General features: G+C 33.3%; 1 protein-coding gene across 1 annotated transcript in view; it reads right to left on the reverse strand.

Annotated features, from left to right (window-relative positions):
• Positions 1 to 5,615: 5,615 nt before the first annotated feature.
• The window catches only part of LOC108908971, a 201,432-nt gene continuing 192,627 nt past the window's right edge, over positions 5,616 to 14,420 (reverse strand). The window contains exon 2 of the mRNA XM_018713174.1: positions 5,616 to 7,100. Within this exon, the coding sequence (XP_018568690.1) occupies positions 5,696 to 7,084 (1,389 nt within the window). The 5' untranslated portion in view covers positions 7,085 to 7,100 and the 3' untranslated portion in view covers positions 5,616 to 5,695. The remainder of the gene's footprint in view (positions 7,101 to 14,420) is intronic.

The following is a 14,420-nucleotide window of genomic DNA, read 5'->3' on the forward strand; positions in this document are numbered from 1 at the left end:
CTTTGGGAATATATTTTTATGTCTCACTAAAAGTTTGCCTCAGTATTCTAACAGTGAAATGTGAATGTTTTTAGGATGCCTGGGGATGGTGCAACAAGAAAGAAATGGTAACAGTTATTGGGATTCTAAGAATTTATAATTAAATATTTTATTTTGACCCTTTCAAAACGTGACATTGGAGATGTAATCGCGCGCATCAGTTGGATGAAAATAAAGCCCTCTGCTTTCCCCTTGCCTAGCTTCACCCAACATATGAGATAGACTGTGACATGCCTAGTCCCCTATATTTAAATGTCCTTGAAGGAAAACAATTGACTTGAGTTTTTTTTTCAAAAATAGGCAGTCTATCTTTTTAAAGAACCCTTGAATTCATTATTCGCTGTTACAACCATGTCAAAATGATCTTGACACGCTTTTTTCATAGTTTACCAGTGGTGGTTTAGATGATTTTACATTTTAATCTGATATTTTCCGACATACTGGAATTTTTCATTTCGTTGTACTTTTCTAGTCAATTTAATTTACTACATCGATCGAAATTTGGTTTTAAGGTATATAAACTTTAACAGTCAGAACTTGTCAAACTAGTAACATATACTCCTATAAATATACGACCGGAAATACATATCAATAAATTTGTTGTCTGTTTTGGTACGAACTAGTTATCTTAAATATGGAAAATAAGAGTGGCAAAATTGTAGAGATGGAATTTGTAGTTGCATTCTTATGTAAAAATAAACCTGTATTCTTGTGTGGGTTTATTTTTACACCGTACTGAAAACTGGCATTTATTATTCGAAAAGGGTACTCATGTTACATATAGTTTATGTCGACAAAAGATTCGAAATAAACTGGATAATTGTACTCATAACACAGCGAGAGTATGTGAAATATTTACCCAGTGTACCCACTTCTTAGAGTAGGTACGTAGGTACTGCTTTATTTCTAATACCGATACACATTTACAAAATGATTATCATATCAGAGCAAATGTTATACAGGGCGATTTAGTCATAATGTCATTAACTTTAACTACTCATTCGGACCATTTAAGCAAATTACCTCTTAATTCCCGCTAATTCGGTGCCGTATTTTCCATCACATTTTCTGACTGGGAACGCGCCGGCGAACCGCAGAGAGTTCGAACGTTGAAGCAAAACAGTTGATATCCCCAGTTGTTTTGAATTTTGCAATTGGTTTCAAAATCAAAGTGCAGCAGATCCCAACTTGATTAACAAGGTGCTATGGATGGATAAGTGTTGCTTTAACCGTACTGACATTTTGAATAGGTAGGTACAATACTAATCTTTGAAAAGCAATGAGTCACTAGGTTACGTACTACAAACTGAATAATTAACATAATACTAAAAACTCGTATTAATTATAAAACATAGTGAAAACGTTAACAATATTAAAAATACTCAATTGTAGTAACCTAACATTCGAAAACAAATATTATTCTTATAAATTTGTTTTTATTAACAAATAAATAATACTCGTTAATATTTAATATGTAAAAAAATATTATTCATTCATGTGCCTAGGTAAAAACATGTCTTTATTTCTTGTCGTTCACTACGCATTGAAAACGCAGTAAAAACTAGGTTAGTGGCCGAATAATACGATAGGTCAAGTTTCACTCTCGATAAACCTTTGTGGGTCAGCGGCCAGGAGCGGTATGAAAAGGGGTTTAAATAATAATTTGAAAATATTTTTTCAGCGTTGCTTGCATTTTAATTATTTTTTTATCGCGTATTCGTATTTTACTCATATTTCCCTGTCCCCCTTAAGATTAATGACATTAAGACATAATCACCCTGTATATACATTTTTTTAACACATGTGCTTCTCCTACATCTTTCTCAAACTGTCTAGAATATTTCTTCAGTATTTTTAATTAGACGACATCGAGCAAAAACTTTTTTTTGACTGTTAATGAGAGTTGCATAGAGCAATAATTTCAAGTGATCAAATAGGTATAAATTAATCTCCTTCTACCCATTTGTGGCTGATTATTAAAGTATTATTAAAATCTAGTATGTTAATAATAAATAAGTTTGAGTACCGTCATGCAAAAACCATATATTCTTACGCCGGTCTAGAGAAACAAATAATTAGTTAAGCCAGCCACGTTCGATTAACTAAAAAGGAGATCAATTAGTGTTAAGGCATCAAAGGTTGCAGATAAGAGGTATAAGGTTCACATGTTTGGAGGAACAAAGGTTACAATAAGTCGATCCTCAAATAGTGTCATACATCATAGGAAAGTTTTCTTGATGTCTGTTTTCAAAGAAAGTATAGGGATATGCATTTGCCTGCTTTTAGGTATTATAAAAATTCATCATTCCATTTCGCGTAAATTCAATTTTATCCATGCAAAGAATTTTGAGTAACGAATTAGTTTTTTCAGGATTAGAGGTGTTCCTATACTGTTGTACTAAATTCGTACAATTCAGTTTCAAAAAGTACAACAGTACCTCTCTGCATTTTAAAGTACAATTTAAAATTTTCCAAAAATGAAATATTTGATTTCAGTCATTATCATATCACAAATTATTCCTTTATCGTTTCTAACCCTTGTAATTCATGATCGTTTAAATTTCCCGCCCTCTTCCCTATTCTGTTTCTCTGTTTGATTCACTTTCAGCTCGATAAGCATTTCAATTGGACTCTGTTCCTTTTCCTTATCAATTTATTTACGTAGTAGAGTTGTCTCTGGAGGTATTACTCATAAGAGAGAAATACGTAGCCTTCATGTCTCTCTAAAATAAGGATAGTTTACAGTGTAAATTTAGTCCAACTTTGGGGCAAAATGTGCACATTATTTTTCGCTCGGGAACAACCCTGTTCAAGATATTGATGGGGGCTTAGAATTTGAACAGGTGTTCTGGGATTTTCTTCAATTCGTTGTAAAATTCGTTTTTCTGCATTGGGGTTACGAACATATCTTTGGTTGGGCTGATTACCTCGAGTTTAGCTGAAAAGAACCAGTATGCTTTGCCGGATATTCTTCTTTTCTTGTCTAATTTCCTCGAAAACAGTCACTCCTAGGGATACTCAACGAGAATACAATTTTTGCAGGAAAATATCATTGTTCTCAGTCATTTCAAGAATACATTGAAATAACAAATAATACTAATAGGGTAAAATGGTTCTAATTTTATAATTTTCACTTTTATTCTAACCCTCGTATTTTTTATCTTTCTATCTAGGAAAAAATGATAAGGACGAAAATTTAGAAAATTTCTTACAATTTTTAAAGCAACATTAAAAATAATTGACTGTAGCATTTAGTATAAATAAAACATTATTTGTAGTTTTTTCAATTCTCTTTTTCCTATTGCAATTATATCTATTTGCTTTGATAGTTTGTACAAACTTTGGGATTTTTACCGTTAAATTTACTAAACAATTCTTTAAATTCTCTATTAAGAAAAAATAATTTATTATAGAAATTATTTCCTATTACCTTCATTCTATTACAGACAAAGGGTAAATAAATCTGTATTCCATGACTTTTTTAATGAATTATTACCCACCGTATTGATATTCTTCTTCATTCGATATTTTCTCCCTTAGGTCGTACAAATTTATTAGACCTTTCTTTATTTACTTTATCTTTCGGAATGCCCTATAGAAATAACTATATTGGGGTCAAATTGGTCATGTGAATAAAAAAAAATATTTCTTCATATGAAAAATTTATTAGTACTTTTATAAATATGTAATGGTTCCGTGGTAATCTTGACTTCATATATTGTGGAGGTTCAGTAAATAGGCCAACAGATTGTGCAAATTATCAAAGCAAATATATTACATGTGTATATAACTGCAATCAGAAAAAAGAGCATTTCAGTAAGTGTAAATATACAGGCTGTTCCATTAAAAAAAACAAGAGTTTACTTTTTATCTTCGAACACAACAATTAAGAGTTTTTAAATATATTTCATTGATTTGTCAATACAATTTTTGCAATCTCAGCAGGGCATTCGACTGTGAAATCACAATGTACTGTTAGATAAACTAGAGAAATATGGTATCCGAGTTGTTGTATTACTATGGATAAAAAGTTTTCTCTATAACAGAACTTTCAGAATTCTCAGTTTGTGTCTGTCTATAAATAATATTGATTCTGTTATACAGTAGTAGACGGGATACAATTGAATGGCCGCCAAGATCCCCCGACTTAACACCCCTGGATTATTTTCTTTGGGGATATTTGAAAGAAAGAGTCTACCAGGACAGACCGGATAATATTGAGAATTTAAAGAACAAAATTAGGGCGGAGATGCATAATTTACCAGCTGAAGTCATTCAGAATGCGGTGGACAGCATTACTATCGTCTTGGAGAATGCCAAATTTTAAAAAAAATTACTTTATTCCGTACTTCTGGCCATCCCTGTATATATAGAATAGCAGTCGGTGTACCACAGGGTTCTATATCGAGTCCTGTTCTGTTCTTGTTGTACATAAATGACTTGGCAAATTTGTTTACTGCAGCATATTTTACTTTATATGCAGATTAATAATTTTATCTGACAAATTAGATAAAAATTTAACTAATATAAGTAAGGATGTTCTGTCAGATATGAGTGAATGGTTTTCTCAAAATTTTTCGTATTTGAATCCCTATAAGATCCAATGTTTTGCACACTCGAAATACTATTTATTTCGCTTTATTACCCCGCAAACTAATATACTTAAAAATATTCTTTTTTTATGAAATGTGTTCCAGTTTTAGAATATTGTACTGTCTTCTTTTAATCTCATATATACAGAACTTATTATGTACTTTCCTGCCCTGTATGTATGTAATTGGATATCCTGTAGAGCATTGTATGTTATAAATAAATAAATAAATAATATCAAAAGATGTACTTTCTATACCAAAAGTATCAGGATATTATATCTGACCATCCTGTGTATTTAAAATAACTTTTTTTACTATTCTGACAAGTTCCATCTGCTGTTAAAGTTTGGAATACCTATAACTTTGTACAATGTCTAACTCTTTTAGGATTTTCCTCCACCAATGCAATGACAAATAACGGATTTTTATTTAGCTTTTCATTGTAACTTTTATGTCCTGCTATTTTGTAGTTGGGTACCCGCTGAGCGAGAGTGTAAACTCTGTTATACAGTGCAAAATAAAGTAAATAGGAAGGAAAAAGAAAAAATGATAATCTCTTGCTATAAAAGAATCAGTGAAACGGGTTGTTGTTGTGTTATAAACCTATTTTTGCCTCACATTGACAAAAGACAGATAAAAGTCCTTAATTTTTTTCACTGCTACTTCTGGCGCATGGGGCTATTTAATGAGATTTACTTTATTTTATTTAGCATGAAAAAAAGAATAAAATACTCGATAATGCTAGTCAAAAATAAAGAGATGATAATAGATATACTGCGTTATATATTTTTTAAAACTAAAATATTTTTAGATATTGTGATACTATATCTTCGATATGTCAAAAGTCGATTTATACATATATGTAATTAATATACATATTCATCTAATTTTATGTGTATATAAATCTTTTAAACTATAATTTTTTAAGTGACACCCCTCTATTGTATATTTGATTGATTGTACTCCATCAAGAGATAAGACACATTTATATTGTAACATTGATTTAATAAATCTAAGACATTGCCAGAAAAGGCAGCACTTGAAAGGGAGTAATAATTAAAATCCTACTTTACGAACAAGTCTTTAAGAGTTGAGCAGATCGAAGAGTCGCAGGTTTCTGTTGCTTCCTCATCGCCTTTAGAAAACCAACTTTTAGAACGGCCAGCGGCCCCTTTTCCAGTGCCCCCTTTGTTGTTATTTTTGGTGGGCGAAATATTTTGTGATTGCACACTCGTGGTTTCTGGCGAGGCTTGCCTTAGGAAAACTTCAATGGCACTTCCTAAAGCGTGAGGATCTACTATAGAGCCACTTCTTTCATCCCATACTACTTTTCCTGGTTCAGTTTCAACTACTTTCTTGTTATCTTTAGGTTTTTCTTTGATAGCAGCCGTCTGTGGTAATTTTTTATATTTATTATCGTCAGTCTTAATTGGTTGATGTCGCTTTACGAACCAGTTAGATGGGGTTGGCATAGATTTATTTTGTTCGCCAAAATATTCAGTATCATGTAAAATCGATATGTCAAAACTGTTGGACCTGTTACTCTTCAAACGACTACGTCTTTGCTGAATGTTTCTGGAATTGTCTTTGTCTATTTGGGAGTCTTTGTCGCATTGATTTATTTCAGTGGCAGATGTCGAAAGAGAAGAAAGAATAGAAATAAGATCAGTATTAGAACAAACAATTCCAGATGACGGAGTTTTATATGCACTCGTTGATGGACCAGAGGTTGTGGGTGGCTGCGGCAGCTCGGATGCTCTCCGTTTGCTAACACTTGGAATGGGGGCAAGAGTAGTACCTACGAAATCAGAAAATCGGCGACCAGAATTGGTGTAGCGTTGAATACTTCCACTCTCATCCAAAGGCTGAACTTCACACACTTTTTCGCTACTAGTATTCCACATCTTCATTCTTACCTTCCGAGCCTGTACTATGTCATCCATAATGTCCAACTGCAAATTATGTACACTTCCTCTAGGTTCAGTAGAAGGGGGGCATGCAATCGATTCTCTTCTATTTGGTAGGATACGGTTAGGAAAACCACCTGACGGGAAAGCAGCAACAGATTCCCGTCTATTTCGCCCAAAGAAAGCAGGGGGTACCTTAGAGATGGTAACAACTGAATGTCTGCGACCTCCAGAAGGTTGAGGCGCAGACGAGAGCGTAGCTAGAAACTCTGCCTGCCTCGGACCTGGTTTTGTAGTTTCACCTCTCTCTGAAAGCCTCCTAACCTGACTAGCAGTAATACCACTACATTGTGGAGTTGGTAAAGAGTGTTTACGAATTTCACGAGCATATGGTGAAAGCAGATAGGGATTCATGGAGGCCGATTCCTCTTCAGAGCTTTGACGTGAAGGGTTTTCAATGTATTCTTCTTCATGCTCTTCATCTTCAACTACTATAAGGGGCTCTGATGTCTGCGATTGCAGAATGGCGTTGGATGATCTCCTCATATTTAGAGCTGAATATCTGAAAAGAAGAGAAAAGTATTAACACAGTGGAATGTCTTAATAAAATGATAATCAAGCACATTATTTCAGAATCTGTAGGTTTTTTTTACAATTTTTCTAATATTTTAAACATGAAATATGTTACATAAAGCCACGTTAAAAGTGAACAGACAATCTGAAAATGCAATATTATATAGGGTCCTATTAAAAAACCAATATTGGGCATCATTTTAGTAATCCATTATCAAATTTGGTGTAATTGTTTTTTCTGATATTAACATTAAAAGAACCATGGAACAGTGGACCAGCTGTATGTGGACATTATTGATGATCTTATTAAATATGTTCCATTTACAAATTTTTTCAGGCATCGACCATCCTAGTAAAAGAAATGCTAGTTCCACACAAAAGCTGATACAGTCCAAATCATTATCATTGGGGAAGTGTTTGTAAAGTTCTACAAATTGTTTTTTTTTACGGATTGATGGAATATATTTATTTATTTAAACAACAAATGTTAGTTTCCAGCAACTAGAACAATGCCCTTTCTTCATAATAAATAACTCTTCTATTTAATTCTAAAAAATAACTGTGTCTGATTGTACATTAGTTTTCTGATACTTGTTCATGCGCAGTTATTAATTACACTTGAAAATTTTCTATAAATTTAATAATAATTGAATTTCCATTTTGTATCACTATTCTAGAAGCATAGGAAATGGATCAAAATTTCTTTAATTAAAAACTGTGTGTAATTATATTAATTAAGTTGTCTTAAGTAGTATAGTTGTTAGATACGCTTTTAAAAAACGTTACTGTCCTATCATATAAAAGAAGATACGTGCATAGACATATTTGTTAAGTGAAATGTTATGAATTTATTTTAGTGTTTTAGACACTAGTGGCTGGTGAATATTGAAATGGCCGTACTTTGATAATGTAGCACGGGATTTATATCGGGTTTTTAAGGGATGATTTCTGAGCTCACATAGAAAACTGTCATGATGAAAAGTTTTAGAATAAAAAATTAAAATAAGGGGTGCCGACTCTGAAATCTCGAGAAGAGTTACGCATATTTATCAAAAAAATTTTATATCAACTAATACATACAAATAGGCGTTATTTTTAACAGAATTAAATATTTTTTATATTTTCATTTTAATTTAATAAAACTTCTTATTTTTCAAACTCCATAGTGTTGTAATTTTAAGAAAACTGTTGTTTGTATCTATTAGGAAAAAATATTTCCAAATATACGTGCAACCCTTTTTGAGATTCCAAGGTAAACAACTCCTAATTTCAATTTTTATTTCATAATTTTTTAAAAATGTTTCGTTCATGAACCTATACACAGTTTGAGAGTTTTAGATTTCCCAATTCCCAAAGTAAAAATATACTGGGTGTTCCATTTAAAATAACCAAGTTATTGCTGTTTAAAGTTGAGAGAAGTATTCAGCTGTTTTTTGAACACCCTGTATAATACTAAGTGACGACAAATATAACAATTTATAACTTCAAGGATCTAAAATAGACCCTCCAAAGCTGCTTCCTTAAAATTATTTTTTTATTGTTAATATTAAATTTCTACGCTATGCTTGCATTTTCACTAAAATTGAAATATCTCACAAACTATAAGTCCTAGGTATGCAGAACCTTTAATAAAGTTCACCTATTTTTTTACGATGCTTTCAAAAAATGCAGTAAAATACAGGGTGCTCCATTTAAAAAACATAACTTTGATATGGTACGCTTTTCCTGGACACCCTGTATATTTCAAAATATTTTTAATAATCAAGTAATCAACCTACACATACCCACCTAAACAGGTTTCTATAACATTTGCCGTTTGGTCACTAGCGACCGAGGCGTTACTGTACATATTATTAATATATTATTTGTAAGATATAAGGTACATTTTATGTAGTTTCCATGGAAATAAAAATAGTATATGAGTTTTGTATTTGATTAGGTAAATCTTTGAAGCCTGTGACAGAAACGGTTTCGTCCAACTAAACGCAAAATCCTTATTCTTATTGTACAAAAACTTTCGGTACAAACGTACTTTAAAGAACCTTTGCATTTTCACTCCTCTCATCTCAGCACTGATAAAGTCGTGTTTTTGTATTAAAAAAATCCATAACCATTAACAAACCTACTTCTGGCAACTTAGATTGAGTTGAAATTTTCAGGATCGCCTAATCATGAGCAATACTTTGTGTATACAAAATAAGAATGTTTTTGAAAATTTACTGAATGACCCCATTGTGTGCTCCAATAATTTTTGTGAAACTTTCAATTAACAACCAGATTTGTATTGAATATTTATTGGAAAATGTGATAATTAGTTACTCGAAAAACCACAGAAAAATTTTACGCCGAAGAAGTCCGAGACTGAAGTTAGAAAGTTCTCTGGAAAAATATATGGACATATTTATTTATGAGTACAATAGGTAATTCCACTAAAATTATAATGTCACCTGCACAAAAAAAAATATGAACTACTTATCGGTGGGAGTATTTTGCCCATTTCTGTAAACGTAATTACTTAGGTTGTCATATTCAAAAGTTACATCCATATAGAAGCTGTAGCATGTCAAGTTTCATTAAAGCGTTTTAATTACTTAAAAAAAAAACGAAAAATTTTAACGACTGACGGTCTCTAATGGTTAAATTAAGCAACTTCAAATATAGATAAGCTTAGTTACATATAGCGTCTTATTTTGGTCTCACGAATATGTAGTAGTAGTAGTATGTGTAGTTCCATGTACTCAGAATATTAGGACACACTGTCTATATTTTGTGTTTTTTGTTGTAATTAGAGAAATTACGATTTATCAGAAACTACTCCAAGAATATGGGGTTACTCACGATCCCATTTAAAATTGCTGAGGTAAATACGACTGTGTCACATTTGTTGTGTTGTCAAAATGTTTGCCTCGCTAATTCTCAGAAAACTCATTCTGTCTATTACAGTTGTAGGGGGTCACGTTTTCGTTAAAAGTTCGTAGAGAGATGTGCATTTTAAAAGAATTTTGGATTCCAGATTTTATATAATTTATTGCTGATATAATTAAAAAAACTGTTTTTCTCTATTACGCCTAATATAAATTAACTTTGTGTCAAATAAATTACAAGTAAGCTAAAATATGTTTCAGGGCTATATCTACCTCTTGGAGAAAATTGGTTTTACAATTTGTGTGCCTTCTGAGCCACTGTAATTTTTATTAATTCCAATAAGTAAAGTGCCTTTGGGTCTGGCTCTTCATCATTAGCTGTTTTCTGCTTTATCGCCGTTTACTTTTGGTTTCTCCAGGGTTTCTATTAGAATCCTACATAATGCCTCATTGCAAAAGTTAAGGACTAATTGGAAATTTCCAGCTTATATTCCAATTAAGAACTTTTTCTTAACGCCTGTATTAGGACATTATTGACTGATTACCAAATGGAATTACGTCAATTTAACATTTTTTTTTCTATTTCCATGTAAGGGAACGTAAAAGAAAATTAGTCACAGGAAGTGGGAATATCATCACAACCAAATAAAAAAAGAATCATGCGATATTATTTTTAGTTGGCTATTCAACATAAAGGGCTTCATTTGAAGCACAAATTTCCATTTAAAAAGTTCGACCATATTGCTTGTGCATTTGTATTTAACAAATATTTAGATATCACATGAAAATTACGGAATGCGATCATAAACAAAAAGCCAAACTGTAGTATGAAGCCACCATCAACCATCCCAAAACTATCTAGCATATTCAAACTTGTATGGAAAAAGCCACTTTATGGTCTCCACTTGAAAAGACGTAAAAACAAGTTGAGATATAGTAATATTACATGGCCAATGCTATTCAATGTCTAGGCTTTCAAAATGTCAAACTGACAAAGAGCAATGTCTTCAAATATAGAATTTGCTTTGCCTAGTTATCCTCCATCTATAGTAGGTAAGTTCGAAACCGGTATATGTCTGGTGGATTTGACAGGTGAATTATCCTATACATTTATCAGATATTGTAAGTACAATTAGATGCTGGTCGGTTGATGACAGCTCATATTTAAAAAACCAGAGCTCAGTGATTTGTACACCACAACCATATTCAGTGGAGTGATACAACGCCTTATATAGGTATGATCATGTTTTTTTCCATATTAACAGATTTTTTATAAGAAATCCATGGTTGATAATGCAAGGAATTTGTTATAGATAGCTTAAATTGTGGTAGTTTTTTTAGATGTACATATTACGAGACGACCTACAAGCTTTGTCGAATAAATCTTGCATAAATAATTTTTTTGGAAAATTTTGCTTGGAAAATGATTGAGACTGAATATACAGACGAAATATATTTCTAGACCGAAAGTAGAAGGCTTTTTCCAAAGATACATTTTTTCAGAAAGAAAAATTATGTAAAATTTTAGTTATGTAAATTTTGTGTGTCAAACTCAGAAGTCAAGGCGTATACTTTAAGATTGTTTCCCAAATGAAAACAATAGTTTAGTTTTTACTTACTTGATTATCTAATAGTATTAACAAAATATATAACATACTTTAAAGGACCCCGCACAAAACCAATGGAAAAAGACTTTTTGTCAAATGTAGATCAAAAGTCTCCATGGGCCCGACCACCGCCTATGCACGGTTTTGAAGATAGGTACGTGAGCTGAAAGTCACTCAATATAGCCAAATCTGCACTTAGCGTTACACAGAATTAAAGGCGTGGACGTGGCAGATGCTTGACCCCATGTGTGTGTGTTAAGTGTAATGTTTCAATATCCAAGTAGACAATCCTTGATAATGCTATTCGCCCCCGAGAACATTGGATTTGGGGCTATTGCCCGAGAAGATTATGTAGAAAGGCAAGTGACTCCATTTGCGAATCGTTTGTATGTTTCTGCACCATAGGAATCATATGGTGTTGCTACACCATAGGAACTAAAAGCAGTCACCTATACATGACTGCACTTACATAGATTTTGAGAAGAGCTATTGTTTTAAAGCACTAAGACAATCGCACTGTGTCCACAAAGATACATTTGGTAAAGCCTTCAATGATAGTTGCTCCTGATGACTATACATTAAACATTCAAGGTCTTTATTTCTCAAACGCAGCTAACAACGATGCCAGAACTCACCTGAACGAGTTTAATGAAATGCGAGACTGGTTTCGACAACAAGATATATGTATTGTAGATCGTGGATATCGAGATGCTATTCCCACCTTACAGATAATTGGTTTGAATATGAAAATGACACCACTATATAGCCAAGACTCAATTCTCAACTGAAGAGGCAAATGAGTCAAGACCAATAACCAAAACAAGATGGGTAGTAGAGGTTCGAAACGGACATCTCCAAAGAATATTCAAATTTTTTTCTTACGCAGTATCAACATCACATATCCCGAATTCGAGTGATTTTCTTCGAATTGCCGGAACTATAATAAATAAATATCTCGAAATCATCATGATGGTAAACACGATGAAAATCTAACTGATAGAATGCTGAATCGAGCGCAAGAAGTTAACGTTGTTCAGGCAAGAGTAGAAATAGAGAATCTGGGGCGCCGAAGAGCGCAATAGGTTCAATTAACAGCTGGCCATGTTCCAATATTCCCTGTACTTACAGAAGATTATTTAGGGCATCTAACATTCGGAACATGTCAAGTAAATCTGGCACCATACAGGATAGCTCTCGAAGAATTGATCATATCATGAAGAAGAACTCACTTTTTACTTGGAGTTCTAATGAGTATACTCGATTTCAGGATGAATGATCAAAATCAAAGCATTGAGATAATAGATTCTCTTCATGACAATTGTTAATTGAAGTATTCCTAATAATTCTCGTAGAACCAGTTCATTTTCGTTGAGAGTGAGGATCGCTGAGTACGGTGATTTTTTATTATACTCAAGTGAAGACGTGCGCTCTTTCGCACGCATACGCTCATGTAAACACATATATACACATTTATATATATACACACACTCACGTACGCACCCTCACACACACATGGGGTCAAGCATCTGCCACGTCCACGCCGTTAATCCTGGGTAACCCTAAGTGCAGATTTGGCTATATTAAGTGACTTTCAACTCACTTATCTCCGAACACTGTGCATATGTGGTGGTTAGGCCGGTTATATGACGTTTCGCTCCCAGCGTTTAGCTCCCACTGTTTTGCCCCCGCCGGTTCGCCCTTGGACGTTTCGCCCCCGTACCGTTTTGCCCCCGACTTGTTCGCCCCCAATAATGTTAGTAAATAAAAATGAAGCCAATTTTAAAATAACTATTTTTATTAAAATTCAAAATTATTAGCAATGCCTAACAAATAGTCCATATTATCTATCCTACCATAACTTTGTACAATATTTTTAATTCTTTTAGCAATTATGGCATATTTTTGGTTTAGTTTTGGTTTTACACATAACAATAATTGGGATATTTCATATCTGTGTAACGATTGTTGTTTTCTTAGTCCATTTATAAATTGGTATATGTTTGGAAATAAATTACCGCAAGTACTTTGAAAGCCCCGGTGCCAGCCTTCAACGCTATTATTTGTTCTGTGACGATCGTTTAATGTTCTATCATATACATTCCACATTTCAACAGCAAATAGGGGAGCTCGCCTTTGTCTTCTATTTCGTCGTCCTATGTAGCAGCCTTCAAAATAATCAGCGATGGCCACTCCATTTTCAGGAAAGTCCTCATTTTCAATGAGGGCGTCAAAATGATCAGCTACTGATTCCACTGGAATAAAAGCCAGTGCAGCAAGCCTTCGATTCCACATTTCCTTATTACATGAAAGCATATTTATTTATGGGGGCAAAACGGTCGGGGGCCAATCGGCACTGGGGAGGGAACGGCCGGGGCGAAACGACGGGGGCAAAACGGCAGGGGCGAAACGGTGGGGGCGAAACATCACCATCCCGGTCAGGCCCATGGGGAATTTTTATCTACATCATATCACCTACTTGATCCTACAATTTCAAGCAATTTGACGAAAAGTCTTTTTCCATTGGTTTTGTGCGGGGTCCTTTATACATAGTGTTGTCAAAAGATGAAACAACTGTTGTTTCATTTTATTTTTCGTACAAATTTTTGCAGAATCTCTTAGAAATTTCATTTCTGCCCATAGGATAAATTTAATACCAATCCATTCCGCTGTTTTTTCCAGTTGGGGAAGTCTTTTTGTAGTTATGTTATCTTATGTAATATAAATTAATCTTTAATAAAACGTTAAGTTTAAGCTGCACTGATTTTGTTTTGTACAAGTCATTAACTATGTTCTAATTTTTTCACCACCTACTTCAGTTGTTCCCAAAAAAACTGGGTT

Source organism: Anoplophora glabripennis, unplaced genomic scaffold (genome assembly GCF_000390285.2).
Source record: "Anoplophora glabripennis isolate ALB-LARVAE unplaced genomic scaffold, Agla_2.0 scaffold341, whole genome shotgun sequence".
Taxonomy (NCBI): domain Eukaryota; kingdom Metazoa; phylum Arthropoda; class Insecta; order Coleoptera; family Cerambycidae; genus Anoplophora; species Anoplophora glabripennis.